Below are 27,242 nucleotides of genomic sequence, written 5' to 3'. Positions count from 1 at the left end.
CAAAGTCACGAGTGTCTTCTTCTTAAAAACAGAAATAGTTCACAGTGGCTTTAAAGTCCACTTGTACTCCACAGGATTTTAACTGTCAGGTTTTTTTTCTTCCCCAGGCTCAATCTCAGTCACGTCAGGTCCTCCTGGTCCTCCAGGTCCTGCTGGCCCTCCAGGCTTGCCGGGCTCCTTTGCTTCTTCTACTGAGATGCGGCAGTACATCAGTGACTATTTAAGTAAGAGTCTTTCTAAAGGGAGATCACTTTCAGAGGGCAGAACATGGTATTGACTTGTTCCATTTCAGGTAGAGCCAGGCAATCTGCCATTCCTGGACCTCCAGGTCCACCTGGACCACCAGGACCCCCTGGAACCTACTCAGGCTCTATAGATGACATCTCTCTTCGTGTCATTGCATACCTACGACGTAAGCATTTTTTAATTATGTGAGAGAGATTAATACTTATTTCAGAGACACAGTCAGTAAACTAGAACCACCTCTAAATGTTTTGTGTAATTTCAGGTTCAGACTCAGGGTTCAGCTTGGGTGTTCAGGGTCCTCCAGGACCACCTGGTCCTCCTGGACCTGCCTCTGGATCCCTGACAGTCAGCGGTCTCATAGCTATGCTTCAGAGTGAGTACAATATATATTTTAGCTGTATCATACCCAGCTTGCATTCAGTACAGCACCTCTACAGTCTCTTCATCATCATCTATCATGCATCATTTTTTGTTTTTTAAGCTTGGATGCACCAAGCTAAACTGTGTCTTTGCTCTGATCTGTCCAGGAGATGACGTGAGGAGATATTTGACAGGACCACCAGGGCCACAAGGGCCACCAGGACCACCAGGGACATCAGGCAGTTATAGAGTAGAGGAGATAGCTACATATGTCTTCAATTTCATGAACGGTTAGCAAAGATTCTTACCTAAAAACACTAAACATGGATACAGCAACTGGGCTTAAACTAATGGGTTTTATGTTATTTATAGAGAGAGGGATTGCAAGAGGTCCACCTGGGCCACGTGGTCCTCCTGGGGTTGCAGGGCCTCCTGGTCCAGCAGGGTCTGGCTTCACTACCGCTACTATTGACTATTCTGCACTAATAAAGAGTAAGAGCATTTAATTAGTGTCTGTCTCTTTTTATTAACAGACACCAACATGTTTTATCTGGATAACCAAAATAACCTGCATACAGAATGATCTGGATTCAAAGTTTCTATAAAGTTACTCACTCATCTTCTTCCTCATATCTTCAACTTTTTTTAGATTCAGATTTCCGTTCATGGATCGCATCTGCTGTGCAACAAGGCCCTCCTGGTCCTCCGGGTGTTCCAGGGCTACCCGGCCCTACTGGCCCTCAGGGCCCGCCAGGAGTCTCCACTGCTACTGTGTATGGGGCAGGAGGTCGTGGCTACAGCTTGGAAGAAATCCAGCGTTACTTGCAGGGTATGTCTAACAGAGAGAGTGACAATAGTCTTGTGTTTACGAAGCGATGTCTAACCATGAAAAATCACTTGGATACTAACTGTTTAAGGGTCGACTAAATAATTTTACACCAGTGGAAATAATTTTAAAAGTATCAGAAATGTTATCCATCCTCGAATTAAATTTCAATTAGTACTCAAAGAAATGTTATTTGTGAACAAAAATTAGAAGTTTGAGCTCCTGTCTCTTTAAGACCATTTTCGCCCGATTGGTTGCCCCTCACCAGGCTTCCGCAAACAGAATTCAGTGCTCCACCGCTTTATCTGAGGCCAAGATAAAGCCAGAGTAATGTCATCTTGGCACAGTAGTAGAAAGAAATAATTTAAAACCAAGTATTTGGCTCACCACAGTTTATTTTATGTATGCTGACCATATTATTTAGAACATCCAAATTCTATAATACATTCATATTATATATTACTGAAAAATTAGGACAGGTTTAGAGATGCAAATGAAGAAGAAGAAGAAGCGGTCTTTTGTGGGATGAGACATGCAGTTCTGGCTTATTATGAAATACATATCAATCATATCTTTTAATCTTGAGTTTAATACAAGATTAATTTTTAATTTGTAAAATTTAATTTGGACGGTTTTTGCTTTTTTCTATTCATCTTCTTATTTAAACATGCAGTTAGTGGGGATAGGTTAATTGGTCAATCTGTGAGTGAATGTGAGTGCGAATGGTTGTCTGTGTCTCTATGTGTACACCCTGGACAGACTGGCGACCTGTCCAGGGTGTACCCCGCCTCTCGCCCTGTGACAGCTGGATAGGCTCCAGCGCCCCATGCGACCCTGGAAAGGATAAGCGGAAGTGAATGGATGGATGGATGGATGGATCTTCTTATTTAATCCAAAATCAGTTTGTGCCAGCTTTGTTCATCTTGGTCTCTATTCTCTGCCAGGTTCTGGGTTTAGAGGTCTTCCTGGCCCTCCTGGTCCTCCAGGTCCACAGGGTCCACCAGGCACTTACACTGGATCAGTTTCTTACAGTGGGAACTTCCCCAGGGAGAGCATCCGCACTGAAATTCAGCAGTATCTAACCAGTAAGCTTTGGACATCCCACACAGATACAAATATGAAAAAACATTCCCAGCAGCACAGATGAGAGCAGATATGACACATTTTCTCTCTCCAGGTGACAGTGTTCGCCGTACCATCACGGGACCTCCAGGGCCTCCCGGTCCAAGGGGTCTGAAAGGAGAGCGTGGAGAGCCAGGCTACCTCCAGACCTACGCACAGAGCCAGACCTACGCTCAGGGTGACTCTCACAACAACCCACAGATCAGACAGATTGATGTCAGCAAGCTTGCTGAGACACTGGACTACTCTAATGTCGCCATAAAAGTTACAGACTACATCAAGAGTAAGTAGATTACCAGTTACTCTACCAGTTTTTGTACCTTTGTGGCAGATGTGCTGTTAGAATTACAGTTCCTATATTGCTGGGAATTCTACATGCTAGACCTGACGTTCAATGTTTCTTAAGGCCTGTTTTTTAGCCAGTATGGTTTTTTGCATTTTTTGGCAAAAAAATGGCACCATAACAATTATATTATGATATTAGCAATAGTGCATTGGTTAATGCATCCATCTAACAAGTGTAAGATTCCTGGTTCAAGTCAGAGAGGAGACAAAAAACCCTCACAGGGTTGCATCAGGAAGGGTATTATCACAACTCTGAATTCAGATTCAGTTAGAAGAATTTGAATTAAGTCTCTGTCTCCAAATTAAGCACAACAGTGCTGCATCCATTATGAGCAGCCTCTTCTGTGAATGCTCTATGCTTGGCAAACCATTGAAAAATGGTAGCGTGTTGCATGTTAATAACACATACACAGAGCCTGATCCCAGTACGGGGACCTTGAGGATTTGAGTACTTCTCACTTAGGCCGATGAAAGACATGCAAATTAACTTATATGACTACAGTGCCTTCTTTTTTTTAAATTACTTTTCTGCAGGTCAGGGCCTGCTGCAAGGGTATTCAGGTGGGGCTTCTTTGACCACAAATGTTCGAGCTATTCAAGGCCCGCCAGGCCCGCCTGGCCCACCTGGACCACCTGGTCACAGTCGTGTTTTTGCAGCTTACGGCAATATCACAGCTGATCTCATGGACTTCTTCAGAGGTAAATATACTTATGATTTTCCACCCACTTGAACTGTCTCAACTTCTGAAGTGTTGCTAGACAGTGCAGTTTTACCTCTAACAAATCTGTTTTCTGTCCTTTCACAGTCTATGGCACCATTCCCGGCCCTTCAGGAAGCCCTGGGCCAAAAGGGGAAAGAGGGTACCCAGGACCCAAAGGAGACAAAGGTACACAAAACAGATTTTATTCAGTGCGTACAGGTAGAGTAACATTTTAGTGCAGAAACAACAAGAGTGTTTTGTATGGTTACAGGTGATCCTGGACCTCCAGGTTTACCTGGAATACCAGGGACATATACTGTCCAAATTCCACACAGAGTGCAGAAGAGGGAAGCAGGTAAGCTATTATGATGTCAAACTACAGGAAAAACAACCAATTACATGCAATACTGTGCAAAAGTCTTGAATCAACGCTCATTTCTTGACATTTTGCTTCTAAGGAGCCAGACTTTCTTGTATTTTTTGTTGAGGAACAGTTCTCTAGGATTTCTGTAGGTTTTCTTTCAGCATTGGCTGCTTTTTCACTTCTTTTCAGTTCACTCATTGTTCCTGACCATTTTTAGAGGAATATTTATTTTATGTGATAAGCCACTTAACACTGACCTATGAATCAGTCAGGCATAAAAAATTATCAACTGTCATGTTTACACATAGCAGACAACTTATATTTTTAGGCTCTTAGTTATCAGCAGTTAGTTTTTAAACCAACAAGGTGATTCCCAAATAGATCTTAGCCAAAAATACAGACTATCTCAGCCTGGTGTGCAGTGTGACCTTTACAAAATTTGAGGAAACTGGATAAGTGGCAGGTCTAAAAACTATGTACAGAAGATGAACAGTATCTGAAAGTGAATCTGAAGGGAAACTTTGTGCCACACGACACAAGAACGGGACTGAAAATCAGTGGCGACTGGTCTTATTATCAATATGTGCAGGGGAGTTTAGGTGACAGGTACAACAGTGTGTCTATAAGCTATCTAGAAAACACAATGGTTTTGAGGCTATGGAATACCATCTGGACAGTTTTCATCATGACAATGATCCTAAACACACAGTCACTGCAGTAAAAGCATACCTGAATAGAAATAGAATAAAACTGAACACAATGAATCATGGATCTATCTCCTCTGAGTCTAGACCTCAACATTATTTGAGCGTAGTGGGATCATCCTGACAGACAGGAACAAAAGGAAGCCAGCGTCCAAAGGTCTTTGAATGTCCTTCGGGAACCCTGGAGAACTATTCCTGAAGACTAAAAGAAAAAACAAGAAAGCTTTCCCTAGTGTTTAGGCTGTGTTAAAGAGTAAAGGTTGTCGTACTAAATATTGACTTCCAAACATGTTAGAATTTTCCAAATGCTTTTTTTTTTTTTTACTGTATTTCCATGTTTGCACATATTTTCAATTTTCCTAGCAAAATATAAAGAAATGAGGGGTGCCGGTTTTGCACAGTACCGTACATATGAACCAGTGCATTCCTACACACTCTTTTTCATCCCCTGCAGGCAATAAACTTGTTGGTCGTCGTCAGAAGCATCGCCGTCAGGCTGGCAGCGGTTAAAGGGCTAACATACTACTGGATCATAACAGATTTCATTTCATTTTCACTCAGTTTTTTTTTAGGTCTTTAACTGTACCAATTTAAGTAGCTAAAATGCTGTTTCCAACTGTAGAAAAGTCAGTTTGAGAAAATAAAAGCAGCCAGAAAAATGCATCAGTGTCTTTAAAACAGCTTCAGTAGACATTAAGGGTTTTTCCAGGCATATACTTCATTTTGTTTTAATTATGTGGGTGTATAATGTTTACTCTGTTTAATTAGAAGCTTGCAATCAGACTTTTTCCTGGGGCAGCTTTGTTTACGAGAATATATTTTTAAGCAACAAGTAGCAGTCGCTGATATTTTTTGCATCTTTTTCCACACTGAGTGCCTGGTGTACCTTTTTTTTTTTTTTTCTTTCTTTTTTTTAAATTGTTGTCATTTGAGGATTATATTGTATTGAGGGCTATATAAGTGTATCTATAAGCATTCGTTGCATACAAATTACAACAGCTTACTCTTTAAATGCATACATATATTACTATGTAAACCTGACAGTCTCAGACAGAGGGAGGGTTACAGTTAATGTTGCTGCAGGCACAACTGATAATTGTGGGTTAGAGACACATTGTTGGCGTGGTTGAAAGAGTGACTTGGATGATCACTAAGAAGTGGATTGGATTGTATATTTTTTGTGTGAAAGGGCACTGAATTTGATATATTTTTCTTTATACCTTTAAGTGTTGCAGAGATTAAGTTATAAAATGTTCCCAGATTATGTTTTTACATGATTTATACCTATTGACATTTTGTCAATATAAAAAAAAGAAGGAAAAACAATAGAAAAATAAACCTATTTTTGGACTTGTGAGTTTTGATATTTGTACTACTAAATTTGTCTAAAAATAAAATTAACTCAAGTTGCCGAATAAACAGTCAATATTTTATTTACAAGAAAAAAAATGTCCATATATAAAGACACATTAAATACATTTCATCTGACATAAAAAATGCATATACTAAAGAATATTCATTGTGATAGAATGAAACATTAAAATGCTGTAACATAAAATAAAAAAATATTTGAAATCTATTGGTCGAATGGTGTAATTCACATGACAGCCTCCAGAAACTCCAATAAAAATCCAGCATTTATGACAAAAATCAAATCAATGTTTATATATAAGCATACAGAAATTATAACATGCATCGATGCTATATGGTGGCAAATGAAACTACAGTAATTTCTTGTTGTGAACCATCAATACTTTATCGTAAAACGCAGCAGAGGGCATCTCCTCACACACTGAAACTGCTCTCAACAAGTGCAAAAGTTCACCATGAAGAGCGATTACAGCATACCAGGAATACAGGCTTCGATTAGGCATGGCTGTAAAATACTAAGGGCATATTTGAAAAAAAGGAAAAGAAAAAAAAAAGAAGAAGCTAAAAGTAATTTTAATAAAAGGAAAACAATATGTTGAAACAATTCAGCTTGGAGTTTGATTAGGCTTTGGTGAGGCAAAATTTTCTACTGCATATTTTTTTCTTTAGCTCATGTGGCAATACAGTGCAAATCAAAAGCTTTACATTCCTTCGGTAATTATTCTTTACAAGACGTCATTAGTTTGTGAGATTGCTGCTGAAAGTCAAAGGGAGAACTGATTTAGTTAACGTCAAAAAAACCCAAAAAAACCCCAACCCAACAGGCCACCTCTGTGTTTTGCTGACCGGCACTGAAATCAAATTATGTGCTAAATCAACAGATATATTTTTTGTTCATTCATCTCTTAAGATGGTGAAATGCTTCTGGCAAGCACAGTATTTATTTAAACCTCATATCTAGGTACACACCTACAACACAGTACATTATTTTTCATCTGAACTCACAGCCTCCCGATCCCAACATTTTAACTCCCGTTAGACATCAGACACTGTGCACAGAAGACTACACAGACATAACAAAGTCTTACATCTATACATGGTTGTCTTTTGACTCCGTCGCCCTTCAGCAAGGTCTACTACTACATGCAGCCAAACTAAATCTCAGAGCAGTCTTTGATAACCAGCTTGTGTGAATCGATTACACTGATCTCATGACATCTTGTGATTATGAGCAGAATTGATAACCAGTTTTTTAAGTGCAAAACATTCAGGTGGGAATTTATTTACTGCAAGCTGCAGAAAATGCAGGGAAGGGCCTAAACGCAGAGAAAAAAAGAACACGAGGCACTGGAGATTATTCATATTGTAGCAGAGCTAAGCTTAACGATAATAATCTGAAAAGCATGACTGACCTCAGCTACCAACCGCAGACTTTTAAAAATCTGAACATGCTCAAAACAAGTGCATATCATTCATTTTGAGTCTTCCCAGCAAGCTGAGGAAACCCAATTAAGTAATGGAACGGTGTGTAGGCACGTCATGCTCGCGAATGGTGGAACTTAAGTAGTGAAACGTGTTCACGTTTTTCAGTTAGCGGTCAGAGAAATGACGCCTCGGCTCGTCCTTCAAACTCCACTCCTTTTTAAACTCTGGAGGAGTCGAGTTTGAGAGCAGAGTTTGACAGCAGTCTGCTTTGCAGCACGGACGAACATTAGGCTACAAGCCAGAGTTATTCAGGTTTGGGATGGGATAAAATTTGGATACTCGACTCTGAGTGGTTGGATTAAGGCATTCAGATTCACCACTCATCTTGAAGAAGACCTCCTGCTCCTGGAGCTTCCGTGTGAACTCCTCCTCTAACGCCTGCAGGGGGCAGCACATACAAACAGAGTCAACCAGTTTGAAGATAATATGAAAAATTCTGTTGAGACAGCCTGCACAGGTGGATCCTGAACATGGCGTCACTAGAAAGAAAATGGAAGAAATAAAGTCACAAACATGGATAATGAGCATACCTTCTTCCTTGGTCTTAGCTTCTCTCTCCACTCCTTGATCTCTTGGCTGTGTTCCTCATCCAGCTCCTTCAGCTTTTGGGTCTCATGTTCAATCAGAAGGTGGCATTTCTCATTCTGAAAGAAAATGTGTGTTAACACGGTGCTGTCATGATTAATGAATCCTGTATACGTCCCTACACTGCGACATATCTTGCTTTTTATTCCTTTAAAAATAGATGCTGTCTGACATCTTTAATTTGTCCTCTACTTATTTTCTGATAATCTTCATAAGTCACTGTTCATTTATGAATCTGTTGCAGTCACTTTCAGTCAGCAGAGCAAAAACTTAAAGGATTAAAGATTAAAAACTTAAAATGCACATTAAATATGCAGTATTAAATAAATGATAAAAAAACCTTATAAATTAATAATCATGTCAAACTAGAATTACTGCACTGCAGTTTTACTTCATAGCAAACAGGCTGCAGATTCCATTCGAGTTCAGACTCATAACAAATGTAGTTAAGACTGAAAGTATTTAGTAGATTAGAATCAATCTGCTATAGCAGAAAGATTAGTATCTACCTGCTCTAGAGTTATGGTGCTGAATTAAGTGTTTTTGCAGTGCATTTGCAGTTTCAAAGTGAAACTGACCTTTAACCTTTTGGATAAAAATGAATTAGATTCAACTTTTTTTTTTTCCAGAATGACATTTTTGTCATAATTAGTATATTAATTATTTAACTGTTGCCAGAAAGCATTTAATTCAGCTCTGTGATCAGAATAAGATCAATAGTAAGAGTGTGAAGTGACCGGCAACACCTAATAGAAATCGATACCGCCGGCCTCCAGAAACTCTTTCTACAGGCTGCACATAAACATTTGCAACATGAGCATGGATTAACCGAAGCAATAAAAACAGAGGATAGATATACAAGGAAGCCATAAATATTAATGGAATTTAGTGAGAATATTTCAAACAATAGTACCAAGTACAATTATGATTGCATGTTTTAAATAGCCTCTGCTACAAATGTAGCCTTGTTAATGTTTACTTTTCATTAGCATTAAAAGAAATATGTAGAAAAACTACTGAATCCTGTTGAATTTGAATGTCACAAATGATTATTTTTTAAACTGTATATATTCTTGATATGGTTATACTGCAGCCTACACAGGAAGTACCCAGTCTTTCACCCTATCACAGCTGGAATAAGCTTCCTGTAACCTAAAGGTAGATGAGTTGTTAAGAAGATGGATGGAAGGATGGATGGATGGATGACGTGGTTATGTGTGTTTTGCTCAATACTCTGGAGCTCCATAGAAATGTAGTTTAAAACATATACGATAAACATAAAAAGATAGAGTGTGAATGTGAGCGCGTTGAGCCCCACCTGCAGCTGCTGCAGCTCCCTGATGTTTGAGTCACACTGTAGCTGCAAATCTCTCATCTGGTTCTCATGTTTCTGGTGTTGGTGCAGTCTCTCGCCCTTTTGTCTCTTTTCTTCCTGCAAAGCAAACTGGACCATGGAGACAAAAACACAACAGACAGATGTGAGCATGATTTGCGGTTTTCACACAAGGCATAGGAACTGCTAAAAATGATGCATTTTTTTTCTCTATGCCTTTGGTCATAGTGTCTATTTCAAATAAACTGACCGTGACTACAAAACAACACAAGCATGTTGCGTATTAACATTCAGAATGTCAGCGAATAAACTATTTGCACAAACTAAAATTTAAGATTTCCTCCAAGATCGTTCACTGAGCTTTCATCCACAAAACTAAACTGAAAGTGCAACTTGAGAATGATGGCGTCAGTATGGATTGTGAAATGGTGAGTTGGAAAGTTTCTGGTCTGAGATCCAAACAGGCTGGAATAATAAAGGGTACTGTGTTTGTATTGGTCAGCGCCCAGGTGTGAGTCTAAGCCAGTGTGAAACATTACTGCTGAGAGAAAGAGGAGGAAAAAAACCCCCAACAAAAACTGATGTCCAGTCACTTCTTTTAAAAATGGTCAAACATCACTAGCCCGAGCTCGCAGCGCCTCTACCTGTTTTATCCGCTCTCTCTCCTGCTCTGCGGTGATGGATGCTGTGGCGGTGATGCGGAGACTCTTCTTGAACATAGCCATGCGGGTCTTGGCCTCGCTCCGTTGGATCTTGGGCAGACGCACCCTCTCTTGAGTCTGTTTGTTCTTCAGCTCCTCTATCAGACGCTGGTTGTAGCCCTGCATTTGCTCCATCTCCTATAAAACACACGAATGCCCACAGTTTTGTTTTAGTGGGGTTATTTAAATTTTACAGTTACATTTACAGTTCCACTCTGTGCTTGTACCTTTTCATGCCTTTTCAACAGCTGGTGTCTCTGCATGAAGTACTGGTCTTTCAGCTGCTGCTTCAGCAGTTGGTGCTTTTCCTGCAGATGGCGCTCCTCCAGCTCCCACATGGCTGCCTCTCGAGCTACAAAACACATGTGAGCACAAACAAGGCTAAAAAAAACATGTGCATGCATGTTTGCTGGTTACCAACAGGGGTCTGAAAACCAAACAAAAAGGCAAAATTGGATAGGCAGCAGCACATCCCCTTAAACACAGTGTCTCAGTCGTCTGGATGTCACAGTCAGAATTTACACACTTGGCAAGCAAAGGAGGCATCGCTGACATCAACTTCCTCTACACGCTGACTCAAAAATAAAAGTACATCTCAGGCTGTGGTTTCTTTCATGTCTGTGTCTGGCATGAAAATGAGGTTTGAGACACTTGAATCTTGCACAGGATACGTGAGGTAAGTTGTTTGCCTTTTTGTCATGTTTAAAACAGCAGCAGTCTTAAGACAGAGTGGCACAAAATGTGGTATCTCTGACTATGTTCTCAGTGTTCGTGTGAATATAACACTGCAGCGTAATTCGAATCAGTGATCACCAGATTTACAACACAATTACAAGTCAACTGGTAAACACGAGGACCCTGTAAACCTAAAATACCCTGTGATCATTTGTGTAGCTCAATAATTAATTCCTATGGCATACATTACACAATTACCCTTAAAAAAGATTAACTCCAAAACAGAGCAGTAACAGAGTCGAGTCTTCTACCTCTCATAAACTGCTGTTTGTGGTTAAGGCAGTCTCTCTCAATCGTGGCAATCTCCACTTTATGCTGCTGGATGATTTTCTTTAGAGCTCCATCCAAGTCTTGCTGCTGCTTCTGTAGGAACTCTTGCTCCTGAGGAGAGAAGAGCAGTGAGAAACTGCCTGGGGAAGACATGGAGATCACTCAGAGACAGCAAAAAGTAGAGAGGGGAAGCACAGCAGTGTCACAGTTAGACTGCATCTTAATGATCGAATCTGCCTGAAGCAAAATAATGTAATCTAGCCATTCACTTCAAAATTCAGTACAACACAGAGCACTAAGATGTCACATCATCAACTGGACTCAGCAAAAGAGACACTCAGAGTTCATGGATGGCAACGATCCACAATGGAAGTGAAGAAAGAGAGAAAAGTTAACAGTTTAGTAGAGATACTGTGGCAAAGTTTTATGCAAGACAACATCTACAGTGACATTCACATCGTCCAGAAACCAGCCTACATTACGCATGACTAATTGCATAAGAAGCCAAATCTTCTATTTATTTTATTTAACTTTATCTAGCTAGTGTTAACTGTAAGTTGTATTGCGATTATAAAACTATTATTAGGTAAAACTGATCATATAACTCACTTGATTATAAGAAAACTAAGGTAACGCTGTTATTATACAGTTGAATCCAAATTAAGATGGTTCAAGTGTGATCTCATAATCCACTTATACACAATGAGTGACTCATCTGCCCTGAAAGGCAGGCTGTCTATATTGGCTGACAAAGACAAACATGGATCCAGACAGAATTCATCAAGAGCTGCCACACAGCGGTGCAACCCAGATTTAATCTAGTCTTAAGCAAACGGTGTAATACAAGATAAATACCATATAAAATACACAGACTTGATGTATAACATTTGTGAACTGGTGGAGGAAAAATACTGAGCAAGAGAGGAAGAAAGAACCACTGCACAAACACAGTGATGACAACACTCAAAAAGGAAAAAAAAGAAAAAAATCCCAACGTTGCCCATGCTTACATGTGTTGAACCATCACAAACTATCCTGTCATGTAACTTCACACACATCTAAGTATGGGCCAGAGATGGAGAGATACGGGGCGGGATGGGGGGGCACTTACATCCTGCATCTGAGCGTTGAAGAGTGCGCATGAGGACAACTGAAAAGACTGTATCATAACCTGGGCCACTGCCTGTGGAGGAGAGCACACAGCGCACTTGCCCTGATCAGGGACAGACAGCACACAGCAGCCTGAGGATCTCTCACGTCAACACTCACTCAGCACTCACACAGATCCTTCCTACATTAAAAATGGGTTTTCCACTTTGGGATTGTTGGTGAGTTTAAGGCTCGTGGCGAGGTCTGGATGAATGTTAGGAAGTCAATCAATTAGTTGTCAAAACTCTTTGTCTTGCCATGCTTCAAAGCGGCTCAGAATTTTAGCATTTTTGTTAAATCCAGCTGGTAAAAAAAGCAGTTTTGTTACTTTCAATGCTACTTACAGAATATTTAAAACAAAATAAATTAAGGTTTACCTTTCAAAGAAAAGAAGACATTTGTTTGTGTGTCTCAGACTGAGCGCAGGAAAACCAAGTTTTGAAAAGGTCTTTCAGTAACGATCTTTACTGTGGAGACAAAAGCTATGTCTGCAGTCGCGCCTTTGTTAAGAGAGCCTGAATGGTGCCTGAGGTAGCTGGTAAAATGAGATCTGACACTTCTGAATCATCATCACCACCACAGACTGTATGATCACCACTGACAAGTGTAGCATTACATAATTAAATTCCACATATGTAGTGTCAGGAACAAAGATGAAGAATTGCAATGTGGGATGTTTTGTACTTGATGGACAGGTGTGGGATGTGCAGTATTGAGTAGCAGACTACATGTTATGGTTATTACATTTTGGACACTTTTCAAAGGAGAAAACCTTACAGTGCATCTAATAATGATTATTTTTTGTTTTGAGCAGTCATCAGTTAAAATAAATGATTTTTCCATATCAGTGAAGATGGAGGTAAACAAGTATTCAGATTTGAAGCAAATCTAAAACATTAAATTTGTGTTTCTTTTGTTTTGTCGATTAATTTTCTGAGGAAAAATAAAAAATATTCAGAACCCGATTTGATTTTTAACACTGACATGTGTTCAGTGGCCACACCACAAATTTTACTTCCATAAAGATTCTAATATTCATTTTTTGGTGACAGCTGGAAATCTCAAAGTTCAATTATATTTTTCATTACTGAGGAAAACAGTAAAAGGTGGATGTTGCTTCCTTTGAGGCAATTTAATTTTTTGTTCCTCCTACCTTTATTTAATAAAAGGCTGAATATTGTAAAAATCTTTTTAATATAGTCCAATAGAACACTTCCACTGCTATGTGTGACAAAGTAGGAAAATTAAATCTTTATCATAGGATAGAAATCATGAAAGCAAAAAATGTCAGAAACCTTGTATGTAACTTCACTGGTGACTGTATGTTATAATTTATTTCTCCTGAACAAATCTTCATATATATGTGTAACATAAAGGGAATTGCTATCTTTTTAAAGCTTCTACCTGAAGCACAAATTTGGTTTTGCCAAAATTCAGTGAGAGCTAACCATTTAACTGTAGCGTGTACATGGTATTATTAAAATCTTAGAAAATTTTTTTTATAAAGAAGGAGAATATATTCAAAAGTCAATACAGCTCAGTAGGTAGTAGATAGATAGCAGATAGGGAGCAATTACATACACAGATAATACTCCAGACACAGAAGGTGATGCTTTACCTCTGCAGTGTTGAGGAGTGTGAGGTCCTCCTTTAAGCGTTTCATGAGCTCTTTTTTCTTGTGTTTGGGTGAATGTCCAACTTCCTGTATGGCCTAAAGTGTGTATGTGCAGAATCGGTTTGATCTCTATAGTCAGAAAATCTAACAAAGCTGGCCAACAACAGTAAGAGTCATGCACTGCCCAGTCTGAGAGGAGAGATACTGGATCCAGCCACCAACTGATTTAAAGTCAACATGCTTAATTTCCACCTCCTGCATTTAACGTTTCTTTGAACTGTCGACTTGACCCCCATGAGTTAGAGTCATGTTAAAAGAAAGAATTTGACTTGTGCACGGCAGAAGATGTTAGCCTCAAAAACAGCTCGCCCTACATTACTTTGCATTCGATTAAGTCTCGCAGCCATGAACATGATGATTCGTGGGGGGAAAAAAAGAAAAAGAAAAAAATAGAATAACTGAGTTGGAATTGTTTTGTAATTACAAACTAGATTTAACAGTGTAATAAAGCAGGTTCAACATGGTTTTCTTCCAATTTGCCATTTATAGAGGACTTATAATTTTGTTAATAATGAATCTGTTGATTATTTATCCATCTTGACCTTAAGATTTCCAAAAGAATACTGCTGCACTATTGAAGACAATTCCATGTCAGTTAGTCAGACCAAAGGCATTTATTATTTGACCCAAATAAGCCCAACACCACTTGGAAAAACCTTTCAAATCTGGCCATCCCATGACCAAAGCAACCTCACACACTCATACAAGAAACATGGTTAGTTAAATACACAGTAACAGTACATTTCAATAAAGATTACAACATGACAAAATGCAAAAAACACATCTTATCCATAGCCTAATTCTTGGATTTTTACATCTAAACACCAAGAAAGCAAACGCAAGCCAACCTGTAAAACAGCATTAAGTAGAATGGCAATAACAAGTAAGTAGCCTAAGCATCAAACTGGGAGGAGCATGGCAACCACCAAGGCATCATCGTACACAACAGATGGCAATAAGCACTACTGCCCTTAAGAACATAAAAAGGCACACCCAGAGAAGCATTTAAAGGCTACTAAAGAGCACAGAAAGAGCCAGGAAAGACTTATAAAGACCAAGCATGAGAACATCTGCACCATCAAGCAAAAGCTTAAGACATCAACGTGTCAAGATACTATCCTGACTTTTTGTAAACAGTTTTCTAAAAATAACAAACACACCCCAGGAGCAAAGTATTTCTTAAGCTGCAACCAGAAGCCTCTGGGCAGATGAATAATGGATACAACAACATGAATGAGCAGCATCTAGGAGAAGGATAGCACAGCCTGTCTGGGTAACATTTGCACACATACAGCAGGGCGCACCACTCCCATAGGATTAGTATGAGACAGCCAGGTTAGCCACCGGCTAAGTTGTAAACACATGCACCATTAAACGGCTTGTGCAGTACACATCACATGCAGCTGCTCTGGATCACAAGCTCCCAAATTTAAGTACTACTCAGCCCACTTCCACAGAGAAACACACATGCAGGGTCATACCTCTTTCTTGCGGTTCTTCAGCATGTTTTGGAACTTTGAGAGCTCCTTGTCTTGATCTGCTTTGATCCGTTTGGCTTCGTCTCGGAGCCGGCTGGTGTGATCCTGTTCCAGTCGCTCAATGGTCTGTTTCTGCTTCTTCTCAAGGTTCTCCACTTCTTGGTCGTATTGACGCTTTTTAGCCTGCAGAATTGATACGCACTAGGGTCACCCTGACTATTCCAAAACAATATTTATTTATATTAGATTTTACATAATCTCTTTGTTTTTTTTGTACGTTTTTTCATTTTGCTTTTAATGCAAATTAAAGTTTCCAATATTGTGAAAATTAAGCAGTTAAGGAAAATCTGGCAGCACATTTGATGTAAACACTTGCATTAAATTTAGCCCAGATTTGACATTAAGGTGCTTGTTTTTCAAGGAGCTAGCCAAATGCCAAAAAAAGAAGAAAGAAAAAAAGCCCATCACACTAGTGCAGTACAACCAGAGTGACTCACAGTAGTTTCCTGTTCAAAACGCCTGTAGATCTGCTCTCGCTGCTGCTGCAGCTTGTCGCTCAGCTGCTGCTGGGCCCTTTGCTCCTCTTTCTGGAGGAGGCGAAGCTCTCTCAACTCCTGCCGCCTGCAGTGAACATATCAATATAAGGGCATGATATTTACTTATTAAAAAAAATCTAATACTTTTTTCACAAAAACATGGATGGAATTTTATGGTTGCACATCAGTGACTTTTTAAAAAAATATATCTAAATGTTTATTTCAACTTTAGTGACTCATTCATACTCTATGGCTTTTCGTGCTTTGATGAATCTTTTTAAAATGTTTGATTCACATTTGTGTCATATATTACTAACAGGAGGGTCGTGCAGTAGTCAGACAGCACTTGTACACACAGTAACAGCAACATGCCTCATGTCTTTACAAGGCAACATGAGAAATGACAGTAATATAATGCGGCATTCATCACGGGAGATAACCCATCTGGCATTTGTAAAAAGCTGTGGGAGTTGTAAAAAGAGCGAGCACTATTTAAGGCAGGCGAGTTAAATGGGTCATGTCACACATTTAGAACAACTGTATGTCAAGCAGATTAGATACAGACGTACCTCAGGAACCTCATCTCCTCATTCCTGGTGTCGTTATCAGTCACTATCTTAGACGTTGTCACACTAACCTCCACACCATCCACCATGAACTTGCGTGTCTTTTTAAGAGTCTTCTTCTGTCGTTTTGACTCCTACCAAAAAGCAGGGTTGCTTTAGAGGATCGAGTAATCAGGGTAGTGTTGATAATGTAATAACTGATGGTGTAATAGTGGCACAGACTGTATTACCTGCAAGGACACAGAGCCCCCTTCTTTGCTCTTAGACAGGAAGCTGGAGATAGACAGATTGAGGTCGAGGCTGTTGCTATCAGCAGCAGAGCTGCTCCCAGAGTCAGAATCCTTCTCCACATCTGGCCTGATCACAGCAGGGCTTCCTTGCTCCATCTTGGCTTCTGAATCCGTTTCGCTCTCTTGGACAGAGACAGCATCTTGGGAAGTGCTCTCATCTGCGTGGGTTGCTTTCTCTTCTTCTTCGTTCACACAGGAATCTTTAGGTGGGACCACTGAATCCTCAGGGGTGTCTTTAACTTCATCACAGATGCCATTTGTAGACTCAGTTGGTACTTGTTCCTTTAGCTCAGCTTCCTCTGTGATCTGGCTCTCTTGTTCAGGCTGCTGTGACTCCTCATGGGCCTCATCCATAGGCTTCTCTTCTGGTTTTGTTTCTATAGGCTCAGCAGATGACTCATCCACACTTAATTTTGTGTCTTCATTTATAAACGTGTGTCTTCCATCTGATTCCATATTCTCAATGTTTACATTTTCATCTGTGCCATTAGCCATGGCTTCCATTGTGTTCCCTGTTAGTTTGGGTTCAGTCGTTTCCTCCTCGGATTCTTTGCTTTCTTTTTCTACCTCTGGCTCATCTCTTGGAATGGATTCTGTTTTTTCTGCATCTTCAGGTTCTGCTTGTGATTCTCTGGATTCTTCTTTACCAGCTTCTTTTTCTTTCTCTTGCTTCCCCTGCTCTGGCTCTTTTTCTTCCTCCATTACCTGGGTAGTTTCATCACCCATTATCCTTTCTTCTGTCTCCTTCTGTTCCTCCTCTGTTTCTGTGACAAGTTCTTGGTTGTCTGTTGTATTTACAGGTTCTTCTGGCTGTGAAACTACTTGCTCAGCAGACGTCTCTTCACCTTGACTCTCTTCTGGTTTAGGCTCTGTGGAGTCATGTGAGATGACATCTTTGCTGGGCTCTACTAGTCCAGATGCCAGGTCTTCATTACTGGCATCAGACACCTCATTTAATTTCTCCTCCTCAGTCTTGTCTACCTCACTTGTTCCAAGTCCTTCATCAGATAACTTATCACTAGTCTGGTCCTCAGCAGGCTCAACTTCCATCTTTTCTTTAACAGCCTCAAGAGTGGAGGGAGTTGATGGAACTTTGTCATCTTCTGAGCTGGCCACACTGACATCAGAAGGTGCTCGCTTGTGCCCGGGACCAGCCTAAACCAACAGAAATTGCAATATGTCCACAGTGAGCAATAATAAAGCTTACCGCAATGAGTTTAATGAAGCTATCAACATCAAGTGTTCATCTAAATGATAAAAAAAGTAAAATACTATAATGCTTGTTATACACATATCCCCAAAAAACTACATACCAGAGGTGTATCAGGTTCGTCCTCTTCCTCCTCCTCTTTGCTGTCCTCAAGCTCTTCTGTGACTTCGGCTTTGGCTTCAGCTATGAGTTCTCTGAGAGGTCTGCTGTCAGTTACACTGGTGACAAAAGGATGCTACATATATAGACAAAAGATATCAACATTAGATAAAAAATTTTATCCTGCAAAATCATTTAAAGTGTGACACATTAACATCTGACGGACATTTATGCATCACTTAGTTTTATAGTAGTTTGCAACTGCAGCTCACCTGCAGAAGCTGTACTGTACTCCACCTATTGTCCACATTCTTGTCAAGTGCTTTGCGCAGAAAGTCGCTGAATTCTGGTGACCTTTAAATGGTAAAGAAGACTGAATTTGTTGGTCCCAGAACAGAGTAAGTACCCCGTTTTTTTCTTTATATAATGTAGTAATTCAGTAGTAGTTATCCTTTTAACATTAATATTTTATCATGCTTTCACACATGCAAACCCTCAACATTTCCTCATCTCCCATTCGGAAACAATCCAGCACCACCTTCCCAGTTATCACCAGCACAGTATCTCACCAGCGAGAGGGATTCATGAGTGTGGGCGGCTCGGACTTGGCTATTTTCAGTAGCACTCTCATGGGATTCATCTCATGGTTGGGCGGTTCAATCTGTGCCAGTTCTATGAGCGTTACGCCAAGGGACCAGATGTCGGCCTTGTAGTCGTATGGACGGTCTTTGGAAGTTTCGCACATTACCACCTCTGGAGCCATCCTGCGAAATTCAATCAGTCAGTAAGAGCCACCAATCAATAACCCACATTTTGGAATGCAGGTAAATGAGGTCATTCAGCATATCTTCTAATGCTTAAGGGTCAATGCTCTTATTTTCCAGGAGGAAAGGAATATAAAATAGGAAGTTTGTTTAATACATAGATTTTTTTCAAATGAGTTGTTATCCCACATTTTTTGATGATTTAAAACAACAACAACAACAACAACAACAACAACAACAACAAAAAAAAAAACAAAACAAAACCCACTGTCATCTTAGCTGTGGTACAGTCTGAGACAATTATCAAATACTAAGAGGTGAATGCCCTTTTGTAAGCAGGCAGTGTGACTCACCAATATGGAGTGCCGATGAAAGAATCTCTTCTCTGTAATGTCTTGGTATTTTTAGCAGACACACCAAAGTCAGCTGAAAGTAGAAATAAATCATGATTCTTTTCATCAATGAATTAAGCTAAACTGTAAAATGGCACCCTGTGAGACTAGAATATAAAATATAAAATAGCATTTTCTACCAAAACAAAACACAGTAGAGAGTGCTTTACACTTATAATATTTATCCCCAAAGTGAGCAGAAAAGCCTCACATTCCCTTTCATAATGCTCTTAGGGGCCATCATTGTTGTGTTACCTGTGCAGTTATTTCAGCCTGCTTTCTTTTCTTGCAACACTTACAGTATGCACACATTAGAGGGAAAAAGAGATCTATCATTAAGTCCCTGGTGACTGGCTTGATAATTATTGTTTGCCAGGCTCCGTCATGACCCTCTGCCTACAGAACATGAATCATCAGGCAGCCAGGAGCTATGGATGCTGCAGCAACAACATGAACATGAATACTCTTACTTCTGAAACATTATGCATCACCAAAACACATACATAGGTAGAATATTATATATAAAAAAAAAAAAAAAAAAAAAAAAAAAAACACACAGCAAGGACATCACTTTGTTCTCCAAGTTTTTGAACCCGATGCCAAATGATGACTCACTACATTTTTATGTGTAAACAAACCACAGTGCTGCACTGTCACCACCAACCCCAAAGTCAAGCTACAAAGAGATCTACAACGGCTGTTTTAATACAGAGCCAAGGACAAATCAAAGAATGAATATAATACTAAAGTGAGTTTAGTAGACACCCCCCTCCCCCCCCCCCCCCCGTTTTGTTACTAATTCATCCCAAGTAAGTAAGTCGTGTACTTAAGAGGTTATGTGGTTTCAGAACTTAAAGATTCAAACCAAACCTATGTACTTTATTAAACATGCTTTTTGTAAAAAATACAAAACAAAAACCTGATTCTGCGAGAACATTTAGTTGATTTTAGTATTTTTTTAATGGAATAACCTCTCATATCTCCTTTTGTTAGTAAATGGTTAGAAATGGTTAAAAAAACAAAAAAACAAAAACACAATTACCCAGTTTTACATCTCCATCCAGGGACAGGAGAATATTCCCAGCTTTCAAGTCTCTGTGGATGATCTTGCTCTCATGAAGGTAAGCCAAGGCCTCCAAAGTCTGCTTACACACCACACGAATCTGGGGCTCAGTCAGGGGTCTCTCCAACTCTAAGGACAAACATGCACAGAGAAAATTCCAAAGTCCCAATTTTTCCCAGTGAATATTTTGCTGTAGGCTTTGTTATACACAAATACAAACACAAAATGGGTCATCTCCACCTTTACATCAGCAAGCACATATGACTAGACAAATCTAGGCGAGTCATAATGAATCAACATTGAATAGTGAAGTGAATTCATTATCATCTTCTTTGCAATGCAATTTGCATTTTAAAATGAGTGGTTTTGTGTTTCTTTAGGCTTCAAAACAAGACAGAGGAAGTGCATGAACAAGAAGTACTTTAACTGCTTCTTGAAACCTGAGCTACAATAATTACAGTTGGAATTGCTTTGCCAACTTCGTAGAGGGGGGAAAAAAAAAATCCTTCGGTACAGGCTTCTGGATGGAATAAAAGAGTTGGCACTAGAGGATGGAGAAAAGGAAAAGCTGCAGAATTTCATAGTGTTACTCTTTTTTTTGCTTTAGTGAATGAGGGACTTACCCAGCATGATGGCATCGACAGCACCGCCTGCACAGAACTCTATCAGAATCTGTAATGGTAGAACAAAAGAACATTAAGTAATACACTTATATAATACAATAAAGTCCCAGTTTAACCTACCCTTGCAGCACACGACTTGATTAAATAAGGAATTTGCGACTTTCAAAAGCTGGAACAACATGATGTTTATTGAAAAGATTGATTATACTGTAGAGATCAAGACGCCAATCAGCCATACTGAGCTATACGTCTTTTGGTTTCCATTCTACATGCATCTGTCTTTTAGTCCTTCTTGAACTGAAATATCTGTAGAAGTTCAAGCTTTGAACTTGATAGTGACTGGGATCCTTTTCCACTATACAGAGGAGGTTGTGATGAATGAGTCTATTATAGGAATTTCTACAAAATACAAATTGTTTCTTAAAAGTATAGAAAAATGTTTAGTGCAAAATGCATGTAAATATTTTACACATACTATGTATGCTTCATCACAGATCCTAGTGACAAACGATTTCCTCATTTTGGTAAACACTGCAGAAGAGTTTGAACATGTTTGTTTAGGATGAGCACGCACGCTTTAAACTAAACCGCTGCATTAATACTGAAGAAAATCCCTTTGCACATTTTTATGAACATGAGTCTCTCCATACTATGCCAGTTAAGAAGACATGTTATTTAAAATACTTAACTTGCATTATGAATATTATTTTTTAATACAATATTTCTAAAATGTTTAACATTTGCTTATATGTTTATAAATAAAGGTTTATAGGTTTTAATATGTAAATGAGGGTTTGTCATTAGTCTAAATATGTACTAATTTATACACTTATACTTTATAGAAACAACAATATTGAAAAATGTTTTCTGTGACGATCCCTTTAAGCCTAAAGCATTTCTTCACAGTACTGTGCTTCTGTCAACAGTAAGAGGAAGACATCCATTATTGCCATCTTTGTTTGTTTCAAAACAGTATGCACATATGCGCATGTTAAAAGCTTGGGAATACACTAAAACGTTGGGTGCAAGTGTCCTTTAATTGGACGTTTCTAGCTTGGAAGAAATTTCCTCAAGGGAAGAAAAAACAAAGAGGGGAGATGCTTTTAAATATAAAACTGTGTAATTTTATAGGGGATATTTTAACAACAAATATCAACATAAAAAGGTGCCAGTTAACTACTTAATTACAAGTTTCAAGCTGATATTTTAAGATGAAATATCAGTAACTTCATCAAATATGCAATAATTTTCATAAAGTGCAGTGATTCTTTGGGTTCCAGAGAGGTAACGAAATAAAACTAATGCTAATCCCCTATGCTAGGATGTAAAACTGCACAGGTTCTGACCTCAGTTGTAAGAGCTGATGTAATGTACCCGACCAGTACTTCATCATTATTGGCTTAGCCTGCACGTTGCTTGGCAGCTCATGGTATCAGATGATACAAAAATCAATCGAAGCTACAAACAGAGCACCACCCTCTATTCAGTGATTCAAACAAAAGGAAGAAACAAAGTGGTTCTTCCCATTTGGCAGTACACTTTCTCATGCCATCTCTTTTGTAGTTTACAGGTGAGTATTAAACTAAACGTACACTGATTGTAGACACAAGTCAAAGTAAACATCTGTTTTCTAGCAACAGATTTCCTTTGTAGAAAATTAATGAACATATTATACATTAACTCAACACCCGGCACAAGCTAAATGTAGGCAGTTACACATTCATCATGCTATTTGAACTCAAAGGCCAGAGGGACAACCTGCATGCGGCTCTGAATTATTCAAAAGCACTTTCTCCAGCCACCAAAACTGCTCCATTATCTTCCAATGGTTGTGGCCAGTCCACAAGGGACAGTCACATGACACCCCCTGCTAGGACCTAATTGCTCTGGGGCCTCTTACTGCACACAATGAGATCTACTGACCATGTATTAAAGCTGCACCTCTGTGCTCACAGTAAAACACCAGGATGAGGATGAGGGGCTGTGTTCAGAGATTTATACGTTCTTTCTCATTATAAAATACACTGTGCACACTGGTTATGATTTGAGGGAGATAGGAATAAGGCCAAATTGAGGAGTATTCCACTAAATACATAAATCCCTCATTATAAATAGGAAGATGTATAAAGTATGATAATGCATTTCTCAGTAGTGGCCTATTACTTCTTTACTTCCTTATACAAAGACTTCACTTGCAGAATTTTGAACACAGTAACAAATCAGGTCGATTTCTAGCTAACCAGCTAAAAATAAATAAAGAAAAAACAACTATATGTGGCCTATTACTTCTAAGCAGTCAGGTACTCTCCAGTGAAGCATGCAGTCCTAGTCGTGTATTAGCCTCTGTTGCTTGTCATATGACCCATTCTAACTCTTGAAGAAATAAGAAAAGTTTAGTGTCATGAGCCATCAGTCAAATGATCTGAAAGTCCTGTGAGAAACAGCATAACGAATGGTGCCTTATAATGAATTTCTGTCTCTCCATGCTTCACTGCTTCCCAGCACGAAACTGACGAACTTACCCAAAGTTTGCTTTCAAAGTAGAAAGCGTCCAGCAGTTTGACAATGTGATGATGGTTGCAGGAGGCCAGAATGTCAATCTCAACCATGTAATCCTCCAGTTCATCCTCAGTCTTTGTGTCGATAACCTTAGCAGCAGCCAGGGTCCCATTCTGCTTGTTCTGTGCCTGCAAGCAACATTGACAAAATGATAAATTGTAGAGTATATCCTTACAGCACACAGTGTATAAAATGGGAAAGGATCATGCTAATTATAAGCCAAATGTTGCTCAGCATAATTTTACAGAGCAACAACTTGTAACTTGTACACAACAGGAATTATGGAAGAATATCAACATTAAGAAAAAAGTCATTTGGAGCAATATAAATTACGCAGCTTACAGAAGATTGTATCTCAAGAAACTCATTTCAGAGATTTAAGACAACTCTTTGTCAAACATTGATAAAAAAAAGAAAAAAAATTACAACACATCCTGTCATTCTGAGCTACTCTAACACAGGCCGATCTTGCAACGCTTGCTCACTTCCTCCACTCCTTTTCCTCCCCTCTTTTCTTTCTTTCATCTCACTCTGTCACACTCATTGCAGTGATTATTATACCAAATATGTATATGATTTAACAGGTTTGTGCCATTTATTGCACAACTCAAACCCTAAATTCTCATTCCTGATAGAGCTGCACCGAGGAGACCAATAAAAATGATCACTGAACCTGTGAAATAAAGCACTGGGAAGTTATTTTAAGGCCAGCCTAGGGCCTAATGTTTATGGATACAGACACAATCTCAGGGAGTTAGGGAAAAAGAAAAGGGAGGGAGTGTAAAGACCAACTGCAGCAGAGTGTGTCAGACCCTATATTTACACTCTTCTGACCTGACACACTGCCTGCCTCTTTTTCCCTTTGTAGTGGCTGATGCCTGTCAGGCACAGGCCATCGCTTACATGCAGATTCAATATTAGCTTTACAGTGAAGAGAGACACCATAATTTGTCTGTCACTTGACTCATTAAAGAAGAGCCTGTGACCTTTGCTCATCATGAACATGACGTTTTAATGTGCTAAATGCTTAATGTTGATCTGTTTTGAGGAATTAAATGAGAGCGCAGGAGTGCTATAATCATGTTTAAGAGGGAGGGAGAGCGAACTTTGTGGTTCTTTGTAAATAATAATCATTGACAGTTCAGCACTGGTTATTCAAATGTACATCCATGAACGCAGAGTTTTTACTTTATTAAATAAATAAATACATTTCCGTCTGTCAGAAAAAATTCATCTGAACTCTGGAGTTTAATTTACTCAAGCTTAAATATATTTATGTTTGTAAAACAGCCAAAAACAGTAACAATAAAAATGTATGTACCTCTGTTAAATAAGGTAACATAGACTTTTTGTTTGCAGACCATCATGCTTACGTGTATAGTAACACCCTGAAGGCCCATTCTGAGCCAGAAAAAACCCAACCTTTAATGTGAATAAATAGCTGATAAATGAAAACTCCCATATCGCACCACCTGTAGAGGTCTATCTTTGAATAGGTAGATCAGATTTTTAAAAAATGACTCATTGCATGGAAAGAATTATATAAGCAGTTTGTTTGCAGTACTAAAAGTGTCTATGAAACACTTAACATGTAATACATTCATCTACTAGTTAAGAATTCTCTCTCTTCCGGTTGACCTCACTTGAACAGCTGATTCACATGTTGCTTGCAAACTCTGCGACCCCACCCAAAGGAGTTAGCTGCCAGAAGCCTGTGAAGTAGCAAATGAAAGCACAGTGCGCTTTCATACTAATGTGGCCTGATTAAAGATATCTTCACCTGAGCTCACACAAGTGATAACTGGGAGTCAGGTGTATATTTTGTATACTTTGGTGTGAGAAGGCACTCAAGTATTTCTTGGCTCTCATCTCGTGTAGCCAATCAGCTAACAAGACTAGGAAATAAGTGAAGACAAATTAAGATTTATGGGCCATTTGCTGCATTATTTGAACACAAGAGCACCAGGAAGGAACAGCGTTAAGTAGCTCACAATGAGAGAGAGAGAGAGAGAGAAAGCTCTTTAACAGGGATTAGTGCCAAAACAAAAAGAGGCATGAAGGCATGGAAGGTTGTGGAAACTATTTTTCACTAATCTACTAAAACAGTTATATACATTGAAAAATATTTAAAAGAAACTATGTTTAAAAAAATACAAGTTAACCAAGTTAATCTACTTGTGCTACAAGTACACAAACACTAACTTTTTCTAAAGTGTGTTCTCAGCCTAGAGCAAACTCCTGCAGAGATAACCTGGAAAGGTAAGTAAAGTAGCAGAGATTACAGCTGGAGGACACAGCATTGAATATTTTTCCATGTAGCATAACTATACACCAACAAACTACAACATTGGAAGGCATACCTGACTTTCTCAGCAGGAAAACAAACCTAAACAAAATAATAAACAGGTACTCTTCTATGTCATCAAATTGTTGTAACAGTTCCTATATATATGGGTTAGTGAAGACAAACCAGATGTGACAAACCACTGCCCTAATTTAAACCCAGCTGTGCACCTGTCACAGTAATTAGCATAAAGTGTGTGTTTTTTTTAAAAGTCTGGGTGCACCTGCTCTGTCATTTTATTAGTTTAAACTATTTATTGTGGTTGTCCTGACATGTCACAGGCCCAAATAATCCAACATGTCACATGTGAGGCCATATTGATTCTGTATGTGGACCACACCTTTATCAGTTTTTAAACAACCCCAAGTGCAACTCACTGGTAAAGTCATGTCTATACTCCGGCAGTGACGCAAAGCCTGTGCTAAGCCTGCTAAATAGAAAATATCCAAAAACTAATTGAGTTTAAGATCCCAGCTGCTGGTCACATTTCTTTACAGGATATTAGCAGTTAGTCAATTCCTGCATGATTTATATGAAACAAATATGTTATTTGCTGAGGGTTAGGTGGCCGAGGTTGGAATATGTTACCCAAACAAGAGCTGTAATCATCGCTGTCAGCTTTACAGCTTATGACCTCGAGACAGCAACATGCGAAGAAACGACTGAAGCTAGTCTATAAAGAAATGCAGGAAACCAAAGGCGGATGTAACGTAACACGTCAACTTACCTTGTACACTTTCCCAAAGGCTCCATCTCCCAGTTCCCCAATAATTTCCCATATCTCCTCAGGATTGACGTCTCTGTGTACATGCTCATACTGCTTCTTTTTCTTATCCGGCCCTAGTTTGAAGATCTTGCGAAAATTGAAGAAGGACATCTTTTTTAGGTGTGAACTACAGCACCGCGAGTACGCTCTCTTCGGTTATTTCCGCCAAGAAAATATAGCGGTTCCCTCCGACGCGGAGCTCAAAAGGCTATCGAAATGAGAGCATTCAAGCGTTAAATTAAGCCAGACAGACCGGTGCTTTAGCCATTCAGCTATGATAATGTCAATTATAACTTCCCTCGACGGCGGATATCACAGTCACATCATAGCTAGCAGCCTTCACAGGACGCTGTCGGAGGAGATGAGGGATACAGAGAAGAGTTAGCTGTTCCGCAGAGGCTCGTGTTTCCGTTTTGAGCGAACAAAATTAAACGAAGCGGAAAAAATATTTACCATATCATCACTTTCGACAGAATATTTTCTTTAATCGTATAACGTTACCAACACGAAAACGCAGTCAACGGACCTCATGCTTAGGTTGACTGACCACACACAAGTTAGTGGACTAGCATCAAGCTGC

The 27,242-nt window shown here is 39.3% G+C and overlaps 2 protein-coding genes across 8 annotated transcripts in view; one reads left to right on the top strand and one right to left on the bottom strand.

The window, feature by feature from the left end:
- col17a1b (collagen, type XVII, alpha 1b) overlaps nucleotides 1-6,247 on the top strand; it is a 25,705-nt gene extending 19,458 nt beyond the window's left edge. For all 3 annotated transcript variants that reach the window (XM_086259295.1, XM_086259294.1, XM_086259296.1), the window contains 12 exons: nucleotides 108-224; nucleotides 293-412; nucleotides 509-619; nucleotides 774-896; nucleotides 979-1,098; nucleotides 1,256-1,435; nucleotides 2,377-2,517; nucleotides 2,610-2,837; nucleotides 3,434-3,598; nucleotides 3,706-3,786; nucleotides 3,872-3,955; nucleotides 5,123-6,247. In XM_086259295.1, the coding sequence (XP_086115421.1) occupies nucleotides 108-224; nucleotides 293-412; nucleotides 509-619; nucleotides 774-896; nucleotides 979-1,098; nucleotides 1,256-1,435; nucleotides 2,377-2,517; nucleotides 2,610-2,837; nucleotides 3,434-3,598; nucleotides 3,706-3,786; nucleotides 3,872-3,955; nucleotides 5,123-5,178 (1,526 nt within the window). In that variant the 3' untranslated portion in view covers nucleotides 5,179-6,247. The remainder of the gene's footprint in view (nucleotides 1-107; nucleotides 225-292; nucleotides 413-508; nucleotides 620-773; nucleotides 897-978; nucleotides 1,099-1,255; nucleotides 1,436-2,376; nucleotides 2,518-2,609; nucleotides 2,838-3,433; nucleotides 3,599-3,705; nucleotides 3,787-3,871; nucleotides 3,956-5,122) is intronic.
- slka (STE20-like kinase a) lies at nucleotides 6,086-27,242 on the bottom strand. 5 transcript variants are annotated; one of them, XM_086259298.1, is made up of 21 exons: nucleotides 27,116-27,237; nucleotides 26,624-27,011; nucleotides 23,516-23,680; nucleotides 20,994-21,042; nucleotides 20,350-20,499; nucleotides 19,269-19,341; nucleotides 18,721-18,915; nucleotides 18,424-18,505; nucleotides 18,156-18,287; nucleotides 16,783-17,997; nucleotides 16,556-16,686; nucleotides 15,948-16,071; nucleotides 15,454-15,633; nucleotides 13,916-14,008; nucleotides 12,260-12,331; nucleotides 11,130-11,259; nucleotides 10,371-10,495; nucleotides 10,087-10,281; nucleotides 9,428-9,553; nucleotides 8,055-8,168; nucleotides 6,086-7,902 (listed from the first exon to the last, which is right to left on the bottom strand). In XM_086259298.1, the coding sequence occupies exons 2-21, from the start codon at nucleotides 26,771-26,773 to the stop codon at nucleotides 7,756-7,758; spliced, it is 3,648 nt and encodes a 1,215-aa protein (XP_086115424.1). In that variant the 5' UTR covers nucleotides 26,774-27,011; nucleotides 27,116-27,237; the 3' UTR covers nucleotides 6,086-7,755. The 5 variants fall into 5 exon arrangements, with proteins under 5 accessions (XP_086115424.1, XP_086115423.1, XP_086115425.1 ...); XM_086259297.1 differs by having other exon boundaries at nucleotides 26,624-27,242; XM_086259299.1 differs by lacking the exon at nucleotides 12,260-12,331 and having other exon boundaries at nucleotides 26,624-27,241.

This window comes from Aulonocara sp. 'chitande type north' Nkhata Bay, linkage group LG13, assembly GCF_057382095.1.
Source record: "Aulonocara sp. 'chitande type north' Nkhata Bay isolate Kocher_YH1m ecotype deep benthic linkage group LG13, A_spYH_male_GT1.1, whole genome shotgun sequence".
NCBI classification, from domain to species: Eukaryota; Metazoa; Chordata; class Actinopteri; order Cichliformes; family Cichlidae; genus Aulonocara; species Aulonocara sp. 'chitande type north' Nkhata Bay.
The sequence above is the reverse complement of the archived record's forward strand: the minus strand, read 5'-3'. Positions and strand labels throughout refer to the sequence as shown.